General features: G+C 39.4%; 1 protein-coding gene across 1 annotated transcript in view; it reads right to left on the bottom strand.

The window, feature by feature from the left end:
* Positions 1–22,150, bottom strand: part of SEC63 (SEC63 homolog, protein translocation regulator) — a 67,162-nt gene that overhangs the window by 28,761 nt on the left and 16,251 nt on the right. Inside the window, exons 2-8 of the mRNA XM_042803091.1 lie at positions 19,831–19,930; positions 18,807–18,921; positions 15,093–15,205; positions 9,624–9,685; positions 4,897–4,955; positions 4,111–4,161; positions 1,461–1,569 (exon numbers count right to left, since the gene is read on the bottom strand). Of these exons, the coding sequence (XP_042659025.1) occupies positions 1,461–1,569; positions 4,111–4,161; positions 4,897–4,955; positions 9,624–9,685; positions 15,093–15,205; positions 18,807–18,921; positions 19,831–19,930 (609 nt within the window). The remainder of the gene's footprint in view (positions 1–1,460; positions 1,570–4,110; positions 4,162–4,896; positions 4,956–9,623; positions 9,686–15,092; positions 15,206–18,806; positions 18,922–19,830; positions 19,931–22,150) is intronic.

Below are 22,150 nucleotides of genomic sequence, written 5' to 3'. Positions count from 1 at the left end.
CATTTACCCAGGCTTAAGCCTTGAGTTTTGGCACTGGTACCTCACACCACTGTAGAATTCACAGCCAAGCAAAAGCTGTACCTGATCACTGTGTGGTTTGTCCAAGCCACCTCAGCTGCACTTCGTCTTTCATTCAGATTGCACAACATACCTCAGTGGAAAAAATTGATCTGCCTCTGACCCCAGGACTCCCTGAAAACGTTAAGTCCTTAAATAAGGCCACTTAAACTCAGGGTTAACTTTTTAACCAATCTGCAGGAGCAACAGGGCAAGCCTCAAAGCTATGGTTCTGAGCAAGGTTAAACACGAAATAACCTACTGTTGACAAGTTTGGAGAAAGAAGAGACCGGGTTTGCAGTGATCTCCATAAACTTCTAAACAAGTCTCACCTACTCTCACATTCCTCCTTTCTCACCTAGCTGTTTGGAAAGCGGAAAAAGCATACGAGTCTAACAAGGTGGAGAGCACAAACTGCTCTGAATTAATCCCACACAGATAAATCCACATGTGCTGTGTATAGAAAGCTAATGTTTTTCTATTTGCTTTATCTCCTAAACCTCTTGGATTATCTGCGAAGCATTTCTGCTCAGTAGGAAGGGGATGTATCAAAAGTGGATGCTTCCAGCAATCTTCCAGCAAATCTAAGGCTGAAGAACAGTGGGATTCAAAGGAGTGAGAGAATACAATTATGAACACTTTTTAGAGGGGTCTTTTTTGGCCTTTTTTTTTTCTTTTTTAAATTCTGCTTTTCAATCACCCTGAGCATACAATCTAGTAAAATCCAATCTAGAACAAACTCGTACCATGCTAATTCTTCAGGCCCATGCCAGCCTCCAAACTGAAAAATGCAATTCTGCACCAAGACAATGCATCTACACATTTCCTAAGAAAAAGTTTTTTTTTTTTCCTTTAAAAGTGAGCAGACAAAAATAAGTATATCAAAATATAAACGAGTAACAAAGTAACATGAACTTGACAGGAACCAAAATTTTTAAACAGAAATTTAGCTATAACATAGCAAGTAAGAATAGAGAACCAGAAATGCCATTTTATTCTTTGGTGATATAAAACTTTTATGAAAGCCTCTAGAAAATTCCCAAAGCCTGTTTTATCACACTAGCAGAAGAGAACACACAGAGAGAGGCTGCTCTCCTAGTGGTCACATAATAATTCAGGACTACAGGAAGGTCAGCCTGTTTTTCCCAATGCACAATATCCTTTTTTTTTTTTTTAAATGTATAGACAGACAGACATAAATTTAGATCCGTGTAACCCCCTCTCCCAAATACTTAAGTCTTCTTACAGAGTACTCTTCACCTTCAACAAAGTTTCTAAAAACACTCCAAAAGCAGAAATGTTGTTTTATCCTAACAAAGGCTTACAAAGCAGAAGCATTTTAACATCAGCAGCGCAACATTTCCAGATGAACACGTAAACATTTCAAGGTGCCTTTTACTTACGTTTCATGTCCATGTTCCGTGTTTTATAGACAAAATATGTATATATTTGAGTTGTCCGAATGAGAATCTGATCTCCACTATATCGTATTGATCGGTACCACCAGGAACCCTGAGACATTTAACAAGAACAAACTGACATCAGCTACGATGAAGCATCAAAACGGGTATGCTGGATCATCTGTTCACAAGCAAGTAACTCGGCCCAACTGATTTTACCTACATTAAGGTCTACTAAATTTCAGAAAGGAGGGAAACAAAAAATACTTACCAATGCAAATTTGAAAAGCACACCAATATATTCATCTGAGAGAATCCAACACCAAAAGATTTTTGGTGATACCTAGCCTAACGGATTGCCACCAACACATGCACATATACGCTGCTTCATTTATTTTTGGTGTTGTTTCAGGGAATCCACTGGATATTCCATTTCCTATACACACAGTTATAAACCTATATACCTATACAAGGTTACTCCTTACTGTGCAACACAGTATTCAAATCAAATTCAGTTTTGGCAAATCAAGGCCAAATCAAGAACAAAGTAAGAGATTTCTTTCATAATAAGAAAATTCGTAAAGAATATTTAAGTCACTTAAACAGAAATTGATTTTCATAAGGGAAATCTGAAGGTGGTTCAGTGCCCTTGCTGCAAATTTTCAGAATTAAGCCATACACCTTAAAGTTGACAGAAAAAGTTTTCCAAACCATCAGAAACACTCCAGTAATTCCCTCATTAGCATTACACCAGTGACGTCAAATTATGAAACTCACTGTACAATGAATGTACTCTTTATTTTAAGAAAAATGGTGTGCTGGGTTATAAACTGCAGTCTGTTCTTTAAACTCCTTGTAAGCAAAGCTCACTAACATGAGAACAAATATCCAAGATACATCTTGATCTATTGTAAAGTTTTTCATGAGTGAAAAGTAACAAGAAGTAGTAAGTGATGCTTACTACTATTAATTTCATGGGCAATAGTGTATATTCCCCTACTGCAGCAAGAACTCTACAATTTACTTAATTATTTGGGAAATGCTCTAGAACTGGCTCCCCCAAAACTAATTTTTTTTAAATCAATTAGGTTTGATTCCTCCATGAATATATAGAACTCTAACACAAAATAGTATACAACTTTTTTTTCAAGTTTTTCTACAGAAAAATTTAGATTGTAATCCCATAGCTGTCAAATTTTTGTCTATGTACTGGATGAAAAATATAACTATAGCCAGTCTAAATCTATATGAAAGAGGCTGCTCTAACTGCTTTTGCAGATATTGCTCGTGTCTCTCGCCTCACATACAGAACATTATTTAGGTCAATGAAGGTCTAGGAAGAACTACCTATCAGTATTTTCCTTTTTTGTTGATCTGGATTCAAAGGGTAGAACCAGGCTTACTTTATTTTAGATGCTTATCTCAGACACAGGATGACTACACTGTAGTTAACTTCAGTTTCTTTATTGATTCGTAAAAGAGAAACAGGCCCATTAAAGGCATGAATCATCTTGTATGTCTACTTTAGAATGAAATGATAAAATAACCTGCTCCATAAAAATGACTATTCCTCTCCACTGACTATAAAAGAAATTTACAGTGACAAGCCTGAATGCAGAAGTCTACATCTGGTATAGGGGTAAGAAGCAGCAGGCCGTTTTTTTTTTCTCTGCTCAGGACATTTCCTTGTAACAACAAAAAGGGTGTTTACTTTCACTTGAACTATGAGAAACCTGGTATAAATCACTGAAAGTACATGTATACATGCATCAGCAGACACCAACTAAAACCTACAAGGAAAGATAGGAAAAATATGTAGACACTGTACCCCGGATTTTAGACTTCTTACACAACTTACTGAAATCACCACATCTAATTTTCTACGCTAAATCTTCAATTATGCAGAAAGACTCTCAAAGAGAAGAGGTAATGCCTGGCTAACCTCTGCATACAGAGATGCAAGCAGTTGCCAAGACCCAGAAGACTTTCTCAAATGAAAATCTTCTTCCCAAGAGCATGGAGGTTTCTGGGTGTCAATTTTCTGTCTTCGTACCATACTACAAACACACAATCACCAGATAAGGGACACTGTTCAAAAGGAATACTGCAGTGCAAACCCAAGCCCTGAAATACCACTCACCTAACAAATGATTCCTCACACAAACAAATCTCAAGGGCAGACATCTCATGATGTACCGAAGATCAATAAAAACTGAAGTTATGAAAACAAAGGCAGCCAGGAAAAACCAAACCAACAAGCTGTTCCACATGAAGTAATCATTCTAGTACCACCAGCTACAGATATCTCAGCCTTGGTTCTACAGTAACACCACTGAATATACTCTTGAGTTTAACACAACATCTTGCTTTTCATATTATGAAAGACAGAAGCTACAAGATAAATTACATAACTCAGTCTATTGTGATATCTAATATTTTCCCCACAGCCCTCTCTCTACCATGGCACTGCGTTTTTCTGGAAACTCTACAGCAGCTACACTTTTTCCATAATAAAAGAAAACACACACGTTAAAAAGAAAAGCTCACTTATTTGCTCTCTCCATGAAAGGCAAGAATGAGCAATTCTATGTCTAAGACAGCTTTGTTTACAGCTTGGTTACAGAGGTTAGAATATTAATTAGATAATACTTACCACAACAACTGGAAGAATAACCATAAATGCTAATCCATATACAAGCAAAACCTAGAGAAAAATGATGAAACATACTGCATTAGATAGTTACTTAATACCACTCTTGTTTAATATTTATTCTAAAATACAGCCAAGGAATACTACCACAAGCCTTCTACGAATTAATGTAAGCTTATTGCATAATACCTGTCATTATTTCTGAAGAACAATTTACAAGTAACATAATCAGTTGGGTGGGGTTTAAATAAGGAGTATCAGTTTAGCATAAGTAATCTTTTAAATCATTCACACAGTCTCAGGTGAGTTTCATTAACAATTAAAGAGTTGGCAGCTAAGCTGTGCTGCAGTGGACAGAGATGATTACCACATTAAAAGAAATCAAGCGGGTAAGCCAAATACCTTGCAGCAACAAATGCAACCAAATGAACATTTAGATGCTGTATGATAACAGCATGGCTAGCAAACCAAACAGAACTACAGAAATCCAACAAACAAACAGTTCTATGCATTCCCTTGCAACAGCAAACACACACTTTGTAGCAGGGGTGACCACAGTACAACCTCATTATCACTGCAATGAGATCCTTCTAAGCATATTAATACTTTACTCTCAAAGGTTAGATTTAAGCTGCTCTAACACTTTTGACTCCTGAAATTTGCTTCAGGATGTGCATTCGGACCAAAGCATTATTATCTGTTTTGATTAAAATGCACAGTATTAAACACAACCATGTTACCATGAACACTTGAAAGTTCACCTGAAAATCCCGAGCTAAACTGACTCACCAGAATTGAATTTTTCTGATCCACAATCCAAGCTGGCAAAGCTATACCAAAGCTTGTAGCTGTAGGATGAAAGAAAAGGCATTCACTATAAAATATTAAAGAATTGCTTTAATGTGACAAAGTCTAACTGTCCTGGGTTGAGTGAGTGGTGGAGTTTTTTGGTGGCAGGGGAGGGGGCTATCGGGGTGGCCCCCTGTGAGAAGCTTCTCGAAGCTCCCCCAGCTCCAAGTCAGCTCCACCTCTGCACCAAAACTGAGCCAATCAGCTGCACCTCTGCGATAACGTATTTAAGAAGGGACGTGGTGAGGAAGAGCCAGACTTATTGCGGCAGCTGCGTGAACACCAAGGTCAGTGGAGGAACGGAGGAAGAAAGGAGGGGGGAGGTGTGCCGGAGCAGAGACCCCCCTGTACCCTGTGGGGAGACGGCAGGGCGGCCCCCCCTGCCACCCATGGAGATCTACAGTGGAGCAGACACTGATTTATGGCCTGTGTTTTTCACATGGATGATCAAGGTGCTGTGCCCAAAGAAGGCTGGGGTCTTGTGGGAAAAGGCAGCCCCGCTGCTGTAATTCAGCGCTGGGAGGATTGCAGCATGCGGGGGTGTCCCATGTCAGAGCAGCTCGGGAAGGGCTGCAGCCGTGGGAGGGAATCCAGTCGGAGAAAGTTGGTGACCCACAACGGAGCAGTGTGGGGAACGCTGCGGCCTGTGGGAGGGACTCATGTTGGAGAAAGTTTGTGGAGGACTGTCTGCTGTGAGAGGGGGACCATGATGGAGTAGGGGGAACAAGTTCCAGAAGCTCCCCCCATCAAAGATGGAATACGCGGCAGCACTGACTGCACCCCCCATTCCCTGCCCCTGCGCCGCTGGGGGAGGAGGTAGAGATATCGGGAGCAGAGCTGAGCCCGGGAAGAAGGGAGGGGTGGGGGGAAGGTGTTCTCAGGATGTGGCAATGCTTCTGACTGTCCTACTCTGTTATGTGTTGTTAGTGTCTGTAATAAATGTATGTTCTTTTTTTCTTCCCCTAACAAGTCTGCCTTTTGCTCAGGACCATAATGGGTGATCTGCCCCTCCCTGTCCTATCTCAGACCCCAAGCCCAGCTCATCTGTCCCTTCCCATTGCCAGAAGAGAAGGGGAAGTGAGTGGCTGCATGGTGTCTGGCTGCCTACCAGGCTCAAACCACAACACTAACAAACAAACAACCCCAACCAAACCACCAACCCACAAAAAAAATTATCATGTTTATCACTCCAATAAGCAAAATTCTAAAAAATTTGGCAACATCAAAAAAACTAATTAGAAATACATTAAAGTATGCAATAAAATAACAAGACTTAAATGCAACATCTGAAATACCAAAGATTTTGGCTTAACATATTGCAATGAAGTAGATATGTAAGATTTGTTAATATACAAAAAAAAAAAGATAAAGATTTCACAGATGGAAAGATTTATGAGCTTTGCCTTGCAGAGTTTTCAGCAGTTTAAATACATACAGTTCAGTAAATACATGCACTGCAAGAAAACTGTCTGAGCAAATGAATTCTATGGGAAAAGTTTCATTAGTTCGTAACATTAGGAAAATGTTTTAAGCTGTAAATTGTAAAAACAAAACCCTCTACCAGTTCAAATTTCTGTGTGATTGATATGAAAGAGAAAAGAACACTTCAGTTCAAAAGGTGTTAGGCTGCAGAGAATAGAAAACTTGATTCTATAACAGGAGTATCTACAGTACGCAGATCTGAATTCAGAATAGCACAGAATAGCTTGTCTTCAGACACTTTAGTGGTAAAAAATTGAACATCAAAAACGTTACCTGTAGCAACACTAAAAGTACTAGGAAACAAAACAAGCAAAAAAGACTTCAAAAGCTTCTAGGGCCTGCTTGGGAAAGAAAAAAAACCCAAACACCAAAACAAACCCAACTCACCCCACCCCCCAAAACAACATCAAACATGCTTTCCTCAGTACTAACAGGTATCAATGGGGACTACTACCTTAAATAAGGACAGGCTAGGATCCCCTATGTAGTTAGATACTACTCTGACACTGTCTCCAACAGACTGTGACAGCCATCAGTTCAGACAACCAGTTGTTAACGCACAAGGCTAACGTGACTTCTATGTAGTTAAGTTAGAAACTACTATTTGTTGAGACTCAAACATCTGACCACAACTCAAACTTAGGAGTTCAACAGGATAACTGCTAGTCAATTTACCACATTAAGTTATAGGAAATGTCCTGCTCTGGAGAAGAGTCTGGAGACACATCTCTATCTGTTAATGGTTATGGATTTTTAGAAGAATCTACTAAAAATGTAATGTGTCTTTTACTGGTGGTATCAACTTCAGTTCCCCACAGTATTTTTGACCTTTAGGATTGTAGCTTCAAGCTGTACCAGAACAGAAGTAGCCAGTACAAAGCTCTTTCTCTTCCGGTCTGAGAATCTCCTTCCTTGCCTCCATCCATGTGTGCTGAGCTGAAGCACTGGCAAAGACCATGGGGAAACAGTCTACTAAAACTGCCTTACATTATTAAAAGCATATCTTTTTACTCTCCAGATGCCCTCACCTACTTTTAAACACTTTTCAAATTATTTTGCACATTCAGTAAAGGAGCACTTTTAGTAAAGCACTTTTAGTAAAGGAGCAAGTCGTGCCAAAGACAAGAAAATCTTGTTTGCCTGCCTCAAACCTCCATGATGCTTCAGATGGATAGAGCAAAATACTCCTCGCTGTTCCGTCGCGCTAGGCACGGAGGATAGGATGTACCTCATCTAACTTGGTTAGAGATGTCTAATACTAGATGTGCTTCATCTCATCCCAGAATATACCTTTATAAGGGACTGTCTCCATTCTTTGACTACAGAACACATAGCTTGGATACAATTTTTTACACTACTGGTATTTAAACGAAGATTAATTTCACTAAATTAGAAAGCTTCTCAAACTTCAAGGTGGAACAAGGTTACAGACTAGAGGACGGGGGAGAAAGTTTCAGGCTTCTTACCACCCTTCAGATGAAGCAACGATGAGAGACCTAGAAGTAAATCAGAGAACTCCAACTCCACAGTAGTCTGAGTTAGGGTTTCAGAAGACCAGGAGGCTTCACACTCACAGTATGAGCTGCTGTCCTACCAAGGATCATTTAATTTTGTCCTTCAGGAATCTACAGTCCCTTAAAGCTTATGAAAGCAATTTCTGAGCCAACTGAACAAGAATCTTCATGCCTTTAAATTCTCAGCTTTTGGCTGAGTTTTCTTTTGAAGTCACAGCTTCAGGTCTGTTCAAGGACACTGATATACTGCCTAACTTGAAATCCTGTGCCTTGGCAACACTACATTAGTAGCCTATGGGTGCAAAAAACAGTTTAACATCAGGAGAGGTCCTAGGAAAGGTATTTGTGCATACACTAGACTAAGATTTACAGTACCATTCTGCTGATATTGTGACGGCATTTCTGAAGGAAGATCTTATTTGTATTTTGTAGAAAGAGGAACACAGTCCTCCTACTTGCCTGGCTAGGAAACCAAGAGAAGCTAGGAGCTGAAAGAAATTTGCTATGATATAAAACAAAGTGATTAAAGAAACTGAACCACCACCTTAGTCCATCAGAAATGCATTTATCAGACTATGATTTAGTTGCCACAGTTTCTTCTTTGAAGGGAAAGGGAAGGTTGTTTCTTTAAAACACTGGTTCAGCAGCTGGGTTTTTTTCCTTTTTAAATTAATTTCCCATGTTGGATGGATATAATTTAGAAGAATTTCCAGCACAGAACTCCTTCACATCATCCTGTAATTTCACAATTAAGTTACAAATTCCATTTATACTTCCAAGCTGGCCTTAACTAATTCCATGTAGATGCATAGTATAACTTAGTCCCACAAACTGCAGGGCATCAACAAGCAAAGACCTACAGAGGCCTGTCCTAAAAGATGGCAGGCTTCCTTTTCGCTTGTAATGAATATCAGAAGCAGCTAGAAATACACAATATTCTTCCTCACAACAAGTCCACTTAAACAATGGTCTTAAAGATGTTTTACAAGCAACTCATGCAACTGCAAATAGAAGTGTTGGGGGGAAATCTATTAACTTTCAATCTTTAATTATTTTAGTTTGGATCATCTATGGTAAAACTTTTAATACACCATCATAAGGATTATTTTCAAGCAGCTACCTGATCAGGAACAATCTACCAGCAGAGGGATAATCACCAGGACTCCTCAAGATGAAGATGGCATAGAGCTACACTCAAACAGTACTGCTTCCAGCTAATGGAAGGCAGACATCTATGCAGTATTTATCTAAATATATACATATCCTCATATACATCCCTTCAAAGTGTGTTTATTGCATTGTGGCTAGTTGTTATTTTGTCAATATAAATTTACAATATTCTTCTGATGAGTATTATTTTATTCTTTGCTTATACCTCCTTTTAATATTGGCAAGTCTCTCTAGATACTTACTGAAGCTGACTAATTAAAAAATTACCCTTCTCTTTTGCCTAATAAGAACTTTGAAAAATGTGAAATCAAACTCTTTCTTGCCTTTCCCTCCCACCACCACCCCGGAGCCAGTTTCACATGCAAAGAACTGTTCCGTTGCATTGCTTCAAATCACAGGAAAAAGTTATTCTATATATATTAAGATCTGAGTACTTCTCAAATGATCAGATATTACTCAACGTACAGAAATTACAAGACTTCTGTCATTTATAATTGTTACCTTGTGGTCCATCTGGATTACCAAATTCTTCCCAATTTTTTCGTGATTCTTCATCAGTTAAGCTAGTTTCAATAAGAGATATTAAGTTAATACAGAAGTAAAGAAATTCAAATCACTGACATACAGCAACATTAAAATGTGGCATTTATACTATAATTCAGAGATGGTTTGGCAAGCTAAACACCTTCTGCTATTATTTGTATGAAATCTGATATGAAACAATCCTGATGTATTCCTTCACAACAGGCAAATTCTTCTAGCAAAAGAAATCGTACACAGAAGGTGCACCCTCTTACAGGAGATGAAACAATCACATCTCCCTTTCATGAGTCTGACTGCATATCCATCATCAAAGAGCACTTTTCAGTGCCACGTTACAGTACAGCAAATTCTGAAAGACAACAAAGGTTGAAAACATTATCTTTTTTTGCAAGGAAGGTGATTATGCAAGAGGAGTTGATACAGCAGTAGTTGTCCATATGAGCTTTTAATTCTATTATTCTAGACTTTTAGCCACTGATGGTTTGGTTGAGATTGGTTGTTTTTAATCCTGGAACTCCCTAGTTTCCTATTTAAGAGAGAAACAAATTAAGACATGACCTCCTAAATCTTATAGTTTCTATGCCTGTTCTGTAATGACAGTTTCACAGCAATAATATACCACCTCAAACAGAATCCCTGCAACTAGAAGGAAGAATATTGCTTTAGAAAACAGACCACCAGGCATTCACTATACATAAGATTTTGTCTCACAGAAGAAAGCCAGTGAATGAGTCAGACATCTGAACATTTCTAAGTTCTAAAATCATAGAATGGTTTGGGTTGGAAGGGACCTTAAAGATCATCTAGTTCCAACCCCCCTGCCATGGGCAGAGACACCTTCCACTAGACCAGGGTGCTCCCAGCCCCGTCCAGCCTGGCCTTGAACCCTCCCAGGGAGGGGGCAGCCACAGCTGCTCTGGGCAACCTGTGCCAGTATTTCATCACCCTCATAGTAAAGAATTTCTTCCTTATATCTAGTCGAAATCTACCCTCTGTCAGCCTAAAACCATTACCCCTTGCCCTATCGCTACTCTCGCGGATAGAGTCCCCCCTCCCCACCTTTCCTGTAGGCCCCATTTAGGTGCTGGAAGGCCGCTGTAACATCTCCCCGGCACCTTCTCTTCTCTAGGCTGAACCACGGCAACTCTCTCAGCCTGCCCTCATAAGGGAGGTGCTCCAGCTCCCTGGTCATCTCCATGACCCTCTTTGGACCTACTCGAGCAGATCCATGCCTTTCTTACACTGGGAGCTCCGAAGTTGAATGCAGGACTCCAGCTGGGGTCTCAGGAGAGCAGAGCAGAGGGGCAGAATCCCCTCCCTCGACCTGCTGGCCACACTGCTCTTGATGCAGCCCAGGGCACGGTTGGCTTTCTGGGTTGTAAGCACACATTGCTGGCTCAGTCTTCCATCCACTACTACCCCCAAGTCTGCTATCTGCAGGGCTGCTCTCAATCCACTCATCACCCAGCCCGTATTTGTGTTTGGGAATGCCTCTACCCATCTGCAGGACCTTGCCCTTGGCCTTGTTGAACTTCATGAGTTTTGCACAGGCCCACCTCTCCAGCCTGTCCAGGCCCCCCTGGATGGCATCCCTGCCCTCCAGCGTGTCACCACACCACACAGCTTGGTGTTGTCATCAAACTTGCTGAGGGTGCACTCAATCCCACTGTCCATGTCACCAGCAAAGATGTTAAACAGCACCAGTCCCACCACCGACTCCTGAGGAACGCCACTCATCACTGCTCTCCATTCAGACATTGAGTCACTGACTGCCACTAACTGAGTGCAAACATCCAGATCCAGTCCATCTGTCAGATCCATGTCTCTGCAATTTAGAGACAAGGATGTCATGGGGGACGGTGTCAAATGCTTTGCACAAGTCCAGGTAGACGATGTCAGTTGCTCTTTCCTTGTCCACCAACACTGGAGCCCCTTTGTAGAAGGCCACCAAATTCATCAAGCACAATTTGTCCTTAGTGAAGCCATGCTGACTGTCACCAATAACCTCCTTATTTTCCATGTTTCCAGGAGGATTCGCTCCATGATCTTACTGGGCACAGAGGTGAGACTGACTGGACTGTAGTTCCCTGGGTCTTTTTTTTTTTTTTTTCCCCCACCCCTTTTTAAAAATTAGGGTTCTGTTTCCACTTTTCCAGTCAGCAGGAACTTCAGACTGCCACTACTTCTTAAATACAATGGCTTAAATCGTGACTTAGCCACTTCATCCACTAGTTCCCTCAGGACCTGCGGATGCATTTAGTCAGGTCCCATAGGCTTGTGCACCTTCAGGTTCCTTAGATGGTCTTGAAACCGATGTTCTCCTCCAGCGGGTGGTTCTTCCTTCTCCTAGTCACCACCTTTACCTTCTGCAACTTGGGCGGTATGGCTGGAGCCCTTGCTGGTGAAGACTGAGGCAAAAAAAAAAAAATCTAGTACCTCAGTCTTCTCCATATCCCAGGCAGCTTTTTACTTCCAGAAAGGGCCCATATTTTCCTTAGTTTTCCTTTTATCACTGTGCTGGGGGTTTTTGGTAGCAGAGGAGAGGGCTAAAGCGGTGCCCTGTCCAAGAAACTTCTCAGAATTCCCCTAGCTTCAAGTCAGACCTGCCTCTTTGCCAAGAACAAGCCAATTAGTGCCAGTGGCTGCACCTCTGCAACAACATATTTAAGAAGGGGACCTGGGAGGAGGGGTTGGAGTTGTAAGGAGTTGCGAGGAGAACACCTATGCAAACACCAAGGTGAGTGGAAGAAAGGAAAAGAAAGGGGTGGAGATGCACCCCCTGCAGCCCATAGTGAGATGGCAGGGCCACGACCTGCAGCCTGTGGAGGACCCCACACTGGAGCAGGTGACTGCGCCCAAAGGAGACCGGGACTTTGTGGGAGGAAGCAGATGCCGCTGTTGTAGCTTGGCGCTGGAAGGACTGCAACAGGCAGGAATGACCCATGCCAGAGCAGCACGGGAAACACTGCGTCCCATGGGAGGGACTCATGTCAGGGAAAGTTCATGGAAGACTGTCTCCCATGAGAGGGACACCACCCTGGAGTAGGGGAAGAATGCAAGGAGTTGAATGCAACCAGCTTGGCAAGACTAGGACCAAAGATGCTCTTCCCCTTCTCTGGCAGATAGACCCCATCAGCCCCCACTAGACCAGGTTTCTCAAAGCAAGCCCCACGGTCTAAAGGAGCTAAACCGCTGGCTGGGGCACCAGTGTTGTAATCAATTGTTGATCTGCCAGATTCAACTGGCCCTTTCAAACCCCTTCCCTTTGACTAGAAGGATTGGTGGAAAAACTACCTGCATTCCAAAGTCCCTGTATCATTATATCAGTCTGGCTGTATCGTTGGTGTCCACGTGAAGCAGCAGCAGCAGATAATAGTCAGTGGACTGTACGAGGCTTGGTAGACTCTTGGTGACATCCCTGACACGAGCCCCCTGTAAGCAGCACACCTCTCTAGAGAGCACGTCAGGTCAGCTGATGGTGCCTCCATACCTCTCAGAAGTCTCACATTTGCTAACAAGCAGACTCATTGAATGGGTAGCTTTTATATTCTTTCATGACAGAATGGCTAAGGAACTTCACCGGCATTTACTTCACAATATGCCTCTGCCACAGCTCTTGCACCTACTGTCTGAAGTATCAAACTGTATCACCCGGCATTTGAGTGCTAGCTTGCAAAGCAAAATAGTGAGATGTTTCAGCTCAGAAAGCAATACCAGAATATCCTACTGAAGGCTTTCATAGTGATGCAGATGTGTTTAAGCAGAAAGTATGATTTCAAAACTGTTCAAGTGACCATGGTTTTGGTTCTCCTCACCTCACCCCAAACAGGACTCTCAAACAGTAAGGTGAACCACAGAGACAACTGACTTAAAAGCAGAAATCACCAACTTGCTAGGTTCTCTGATGATGTGACTGACCCAGTAAACCCCTACAATGGAAGAAGGCTCAGAGTGGATAAGGCAAAGGCGATGTGCCATGAGGCTCAGACTGACCAGTGACTCACCACAGCTGCTGCAAAGAAGCTGACTCTGTCTTAACACAAAGAGGACTGGAGGGTGGCCTTTGTTTTAGCTAAACAGTTGAGCAGATCAACTGGTGGAATAAGCAGTTTCTCCTTGAGCACATTAAAAAAGTATGAATGTCTCCTCGAGTTTGCGAGATCAACAAGGGGGGAGTACATACCTGGCTCTGCCCAACACAGAGTGTAAAAACTAGACAACTAGCAAAAGAATTTGGAAGAGAAAATGGGCTCAAACTGGCTTCAACACATACATGCCCTCCCGGCACCTGGGGATGCCCAGCGTCATGACAGTGAGTGTATTAGAGACCAGTAATGGGAATCACATTGGTATTGTGATTGAACTGTGTATTGAAATTCCTGTATTTTGCTAAGTGTAACTTACAAAATATACTAAAAACACAATACAAATGTATGACTCCACTAAATCAGAGATCGCATGTAAACATCAAGTGTCTTCAGATAAGCAAATTTAATATTAAACATGACATCCTCCACCCATGGAATATCTTGAAGAACCTGGTCAGAGACTTCCAAGACTCTGAAAGACGATCATTTAGAGTAGAAAATAATATAAAGCTGTATTATCATTATGCGTATGAACAGCACTACAAAACCCAAACCCACATCTTGATTATGGGAAAATTCAATAAAAAGGGATTTCCTTTATACCAAATTCTAATATTAGACATCATCCCTCAGATTAATTAAAAAACAAAAAAAAAAAAAAAAAACAAAAAAAAAAAAAAAAAACACAGAACAAAAACAAAACAAACAAACACTATAAGCAAAGCTAAGACCAGAAAATACTCTGGAGGAAAATAAGATTCAAGGATTCAGCCTTCAAGAACTACATAGGTAATACGAAACAGCCACTGAGTGAAAAATCAGGACTGCAAGGCAAGTACAAATGAAAAGGGACAGGGGGGAGCTGAGAGAAAACTGAGTCAGAACCAGAATGAAGTATCTTTCTCACTAGATGGGAATAGAGTTAAAATACTGTCTCTTACTCTTTGGCTTTATCACCAGGTGAAACAAACAGTATATTTTCCAAGCAACACTTCAGAACTGCTGTGGCAGGGTTGGTTCATTAAAAACCTCAACACCCATTTTCTTGTCATCTTTAAGATTTAATATGTATCATACTGTCAACACTCTTCCTAGCTGATAGGAAAGTTTAATACAAAGACCTAACACCTTACAGTATTCTGACAGTTGCTAAACAAATTAAATTGTACTTCCTAACTTGTAGAGAGCAAATATGCACTGAACCAAGACATCTTCTGTTTTTTGTTACATATCCGAACACATTTTTCCCGGCTGCTTAAGCCATCCCTGCTGTCACCTTAAAGGTCTCCCTCCCCATAATATCAAGTTCCCATTTTTTATGGGCAAAAAAGGAACTTACGCTGCATAGGCCTTAGCGATCCTCATGAACATAACTTCATCTCCTCCTTTATCTGGATGGTATTTTAGTGATAATGCACGGTACTGTTTCTTAATTTCCGATATACTTGCTCCCTTGAAAAGGAAAGTTTTGAGTTTTATTAATAAATATCTTAAATCAAATCCAATCTTCCCTATATACGTTCTAAAGCACATTGTGCAATATTTCTGAAACATTCATTGAACTAAAGAATTATGTTCTAATATACGATCATCACATTACATATGTATTTCATGGAAACATGATTATATTATTTTTCTACCAAAATTTTTATAACCATTATATTTTTACATCAAGTTAGAAGTCACAGTCTAACAGACATTCAGATGACTAGGTACTGTTTTTTTCTGGATTACTTTGTTCATCCATTCATAGAAAAAAAAGGTAATGCCTTCTTATCTGACAAATCTTATCTTTTCCTAAACATATTCTTGAATACAGGGAATTCTCATTTGCAATGGTCTGCAATTTAAACAAGAGTCCATAGATCAAGTATGATGGTTCACTTAAAGCTTGTAGATAGAAATAAATCTGTCAGTCACCAGGAACAGTGGATTGCCCTGCTGCTTAAGAATGCCTCTGACTAGAATCATCCTACCCATAAATTATTTCAAACTTCTTGAACAAAGGGAATACATTACCTACATCTGAGAAAGAGATCGATTTTTATTCTACTACAGCACATCATTAAATGTCACCAACGTAATCCCCAGTGCATTAACTTTCAGGTTGAACTGTGAACTTCACTACCCAGGAAAACCCAAAAACTTTATAGTAAGTGCAAATAAAGTTTTTTCAGTAAGCTATCTGCTAAGTTTCACAGAACCGTTACTACAGGACTTTTCAACATTTTGTGGTAGAGAGGCCTAGCATGCAGACTTCAATTGCATAACAAACACACAAGAAGTTATTTAAAGATGATGGTACTGTTTCAGTACATTTACACCAGAAATTAAACTACCCTGAGGCTTCATTTGCTGTTAGTTTATCTCTCTTTATACCATGTGCCTATTGTTTTCCAACACTATTTTTCAATAGCATGCCTGCCTCATTCAATGCACAGGATGAATTTACTCCATAATAAATCAGACTTCCAAGTAAAACCAGCCATTTCAAGACTGTATGAAGAATGCCAGATGAGTAGCAGAAGCTGGAAAGGGGGGAGAGGAGGAGAAAAAAATCAGGTTGCTGGAGAAAAGATGGGTTTTCATGGCTCAACATGAAAGCTGCCTATAAAAAAAAATTCCTGATTTTTTCTCTTTGCCACAGAGGGTGCATGTGATCCCTGATAAGCTGATGACAAACTTTCTACCTAGCATTAATTGCTTAGTCCTCATTTTCAAGAGTTGGGCTGGAGAGGTTAGGCCTTACAGAAATGCTTAGTAGCCTAGGACAGGTGGTGTCAGTCAGCACTCTGCTTGGAACACAGAGCTTCCCTGTACTAACTACTTACAAAACAAATTAAGGCCCCAATTTTCTGCCTTAAAGAATCCAAAATTATAATCAGTTTTGAGCTTCATCTTTATGCATTGTATCCCACCTCTAAAATGGCAGTAAGGATACTTATTCAATAAATCAGTAATAGTATCTGAGTGCCTTATGCATTAGTGAATTCAAGTGATGTGCTTCAAACAGAGCTGTTCTATGTTCAAAACAAAGTGCTGATATTATGTATAAAATAAGGTGCATGTATGTGATCTGGACTTTATCCATGTTGTGGTTCTCTGGAGAATAAAGCCTCTTGTTATACACTCATATGATAACCTAAGATAAAAAAACAATTTCGGTCACAGTGTTAATGCAAAGAAGCAAATTAATTATTGTGTACTAAAACGTTTTACTGTGTACATCTGCAACTTTTTTTAAAAAAGTTTGGAGTTTTTTTGGTCTTTTTAACAGCAACAATAGTTCCATTATCTAACAACACTTCAATATCTGCATCACTTCAACACCAACAGGGCTGGCAACAACTCCAAAAGTTTCACTTGAATGGTAACAGAAGAAAGCTGTTAACTTTCATGTAGTCTAAACTGGAAGTTTTTCCAGGGGATTTAACACACATTGTCTGATCACACAGAAATACCAAACACTCTGGAATCCTGAACTCTATTTTGAGCCCTACTTTAACGGATCTATCTTCACACCCATCTCTTCATCCCCCCCGTAACATCTCTGGCTTTAATTTAGTTTGTCCTTATGACAATATGTTCCATCCCTCTGTCAGTTCTTGAAGCATTCCAGTACTGGTTTCTTTGCCCAGATAAGCTTTCTCAGGGTTTTTACTTGTAGAAGTTTGCCAAAGATGACAAAGGAAAACCCTCTGATGACTTAATCCCTAGCTTGATTTGTTTAACCGAAGTTAACCCAGATATATGAACATTTAAACAGCCCAGTTCCAACAGATACCATTCAACAGTGAAAATTTTATCTTGTTCCTGTGTAACAGTGAGAGAACACAAGTCAGCAATCAGTCATTCACGGAGGAACTGGGCAGAGGTTGAATTTAAGTAACATGCCTCCACACAGTGACAGGCAGGTCTCCTTCCACCCATCTAGCTAGAAACTGGCCAGGACCTACTCATCTGCTATAATGTTTCCTTCACATAGAAAAGCAGGACCAGTGATGCCTATCCTTGTGCTGACAAAACACAACACTAATGGCAAGAGATGCATTTGCCAGTGCTCATATACACCCTAAGCTCTCCTACACTAACAATCCACACCAAGTTTAACCAGAACAGGTACATCCAAAGCTCATCCATACTCTCATGCTGAGCTGTATCCCCAGTGTACTACTTTAGACTGGAGAGTAAAACATACCTCAGGCTTCAGAACTGAAAAGATGACTCTACTGTTATTCAAAAGAAGAGGTCTTTATCGGGAAATAATTAACATATGCAGGTAATTTGCTCAAGGTGTTGTGTTTAAAATGAAGAAATGGTTTGACAAGACTAAATAAGAGTTTAAGAGATGTCCAGAAGGTCTATTTGTCTCCTTGGGATATATAACATTTTATATCCATTTTGAATCAGATCCTCAATATAAATAAAGCACTGTATCTGTGTCCTAGATAAACACATCTTTTTTTTTTTTTCCAGTTTAATAAACCAATACACTGGTATCACTACTTAGAATTTATCTGCACTCAGATACAACTGAGATTCGGGGTAACCTTTACTACACCAAAATGCGCATCACCAACACCCTTTAGTGAAACCTTTCTCTTACAAGAGAAATACTGCTGTACAACAGCTGTAAATCAAATGAATCCACATTCTTGTTTACACAGCAGCACGCCTAAAAAAGGCTATTGAGAAGATTTTCACAGGGCATATAAAGCAGAATGACTTTTTTGTTTTCCTGTACCGAGCTAGAAAAACATCATCAGAGTAAGATTCAAAATAGATTAAAAAAGAGAACAGCTCACAATATTAAGAAAATCATTAGGATTTTGAAGGAGTTAGATACGAACATTATAAATTGGTACAGACTCAGGCAAAGAATATCTAACAACTGACTTAACAACGCAGCAACCTTCAGATGCCAAAAAAGAACAAAATCACTAGATACATTAAAAAACTTATTTTGTTTAAAAAAAACAGTCTTAAATTTGACATCTGGACATAGAATATACGGTTACAGTAGTACAGACTAGTAAAATATGCTGTTACTTACAGGATCCAAATGTAAAACCTCATAAGGATTGTATTCTTGATACTCTCTGTCTGTTTTGGAAACTTTGTATGCAAGAAACAAAAATAATGCCCAGCCAGCAAGGAGGACTATTTTCCTGTTTGGAAGAAAACCATTTTTTAAATGTACAAATCCACTAGCTGTAGCTAATTGTATTATACAAATAACATTCTCATGTTATTTGTATAATTCTACAAATAACATGAGAAACCATTTGATACCAGTCTTCAAGAAACAATATTAAAATAGCAAGAAACATTAAAGCCGCTTTAAAGCGGATACAGGTATTTCAGTTATAATACCACCTTTGACATAGATGAGACAGCTGCTAATCTATTAATCTATTTTCTCCTTTTTTTTATTAACAAAGGCAAGCCACTATCAACAGACTCTCTTCATTCCTTAGCTGTCTGTCCTCAGCAGGTATACAGTAGTATTTCCTATTTTTAAAGGATGGCTTTAACCTGAATCTAGACAAAGTCGATGTTAAAAAAACAAAAAGCTGAAACAGACATGCGACAGCAAAATATTTTGAGGGTGGGAGTAATAAACAAAGAATGGAAAGATAAGACCATCAACTTCAAACATACACATTATTACTGTTGTGTATTTGAATATATATGTTTACACATTAAATATTTAAATCCAAAGACATCAACTAGCACCACTAATTTCTGTGAGGGAGGATTACTTTTTGGAACAAATAAATGCATTGTTTACTTATTTGCGCTGAGGTTCACTGGTTTCATTTAGCAGATCTTTTCTAAAGGACAAACAGCATCCATCTTTATTTCAAGCCTTACTAGATAATGACAATAAACTATTAATTATTCAAATATAGCAGATTGCAAATGTCTCTTCTGTGACACAAAAGCCATTATTATATATATTATATATATGTATTATATAAATCCAGCCACTTTGATTACAAAAAAAGTATTTTTTTATAAAAATAAAAATGTAGGAATTGTTTTAATAGAAAGTCATGCAAATGAAACATACTTACTTTACTGTAGGAATTATGTTTTGTTGTGGTTTTAACAGTCGCAAACGATACCACAAGCACCTTCCATATACATTTCTTATATTCTTTAACCGAATTTGCTCTATAAAAATAAAAGAGAAAGATTGTGATTAACCAATCTGACAAAAAATCAGAACAAACATGCTCACTTCATCCTGGAGTACGTAGTACAAAGTCAGTTGGAGGACTAAGAGAAAGATCAGCACTACTGCAGAAATGAATGGGTTTTTAATCCATTTAAGTCACACTGCACATATGTAAGAATCCATTCTATTTTCCACATGCCACACAGTAACCATCACTTGTGAACCCAGCCTTTGCCTGGCTAATGTGCACCTATAAATTTTACTTCTGCCATTTTACACTCAAACTCCACATCTCCCATTTCACTGTGTCATCTACTGTGTGCAGGAAAAACAAACCAACCAACCCCCAAAAACCTAATCCGCATGCAAAACAGTGTTTGTATTCAACTAAAGAGTGCAGGAAAAGGAAATAAGAGTAAGATAATAGTTATTTGTAAGCCATGTAGCTCAGTAATATGGGCCCTTGGCAAGAATGTATATGCATTAACAACAAACTAGCCAACATTTCCTCCTATGTCCTTTCAGGACAGGATGGGGCTGGAAGGAAATTGTATTTATACTGTCAACATCACCATGACAAGACACTTAAGTTCTCTCAGTTAAGAGAGTTTTAGTTGTACTTCAATCAAGACCAATTTAGTCTTGGTGAAAGAAGTCTTTTATGCTAAGAAAAGTATGGTAGAAAACAAATAGCTTGTACAGAATTTCTGTAAGCACTGAAATGATATAACGTGATTTCAATCCTGTTTACCTTTTAAGTAACTTGCCTATCCATATACTATGCAGTCTGACCTGAAACACCTCTGAAGTGAAGAGGTCACTGTAATTACCTTATCTGCAAAAGAATAAGACCACTTGGCCCTTCTCAGACTAAAGGAGAAAGAATTAAGAGAAAAAAAAAAAAATCATCCTGTCTCAATACACATAGATATTGTTCATGAACAAAGTGACTAAATCTGACAATATAAAATAAGTTTGTGATTTATCTAAATGCAGGAATTACATTAACAGCTTTGATCCAAAGCACATGTCAATCACACCCTAAAGCGTCTTTGCATCTCTTTGCACTTTTAACAAGGTGATGCCCTCATCTTAACTAAAATTGCAGTTAGGATACATGGAAACAATTTTCTTTGGCAAAAATCTAAAAGGTGATTGTGGAAAACAGTAACTGCCTTAGAGTCCTAAGAAGACCTCTGTTTAGTTATTCCAAATATATCAGGAGGTGGGGTATGGTGCTCAGTGATCTACTTGAATTTCTAAGCAAGCATACAATTCAGATGAAATGTAGAACTTCAACTCGCAGTCACCAAACTATCTGAGGCCAGAGAAACATGACCAAAAATGCCAATACTGTGCACCAGATCAACCACAAGTTCAGATTTAACCTGGATCGGATGTGAGCACAGGATGGAGGTTTTAAACTCTGTCTGATTTGGCAGAAATAGAGTGGGAACACAGATGACCCCTGGCCACCCACAAACTAGTAAAGCAGACAAATATTAAAGCTTGCAGAGACAAGGTATTGGAACCTGAAAAAGTGTATCAGCTTATTCTGAACTGGTATTCCGTGAAGTATATCTTCCCCAAAACTCACTAAACATTGAAGAGCTTGATGTGATTCCTTGAGAAGGTAGGACTGGTAGTCACATCACTGCAAAGATTGTTCATATACTTTAAACAGGCACTAAACGTGAAACTTTCTAAACAAAAAGTACACGATTAGTATTTGGTTAAGCACTGCCCCCTTAGTTTCACTTGTGTAAGGCTTTAGAATGTACTGTGAAGGGAAAATTCAGAAGATAAAACAGAGTTAAAATGCAACACTGATTCCCTACTGGTAGAATGCAAATTTGGCATTTTCTCTTTACAAGTTTGGGGGTTTTTTTAAGACAAAAATTGTGGGAGATCTCTATTGATTCAGGACTGGATCTACCACAACTACAAGTGAGCTAATTGTTACTTAAACTAATATTTTTAATGCACAACTAAAAGATGTTATCAGCACACAGTACTGGCATTTCAAAAGAAGCTGATGGCATTAAAGACTAGACAGACAACTACTTATGAGGACTAAAAATCTCTGCTACAGAAACAAGGAGGAAAATGTTCTAGGGGTTTTTAACGGTCACTGGATAACTGCGAGCCATAGCGTGAGGCTTTTATGAAAAAGTCACCACTGATATTTGAACTGAGGCATCACAAGCCTGACAGAA

Source organism: Tyto alba, unplaced genomic scaffold (genome assembly GCF_018691265.1).
Source record: "Tyto alba isolate M040663 unplaced genomic scaffold, T.alba_DEE_v4.0 Super-Scaffold_40, whole genome shotgun sequence".
NCBI classification, from domain to species: domain Eukaryota; kingdom Metazoa; phylum Chordata; class Aves; order Strigiformes; family Tytonidae; genus Tyto; species Tyto alba.
This window is presented reverse-complemented; position numbering and strand designations above follow the sequence as displayed.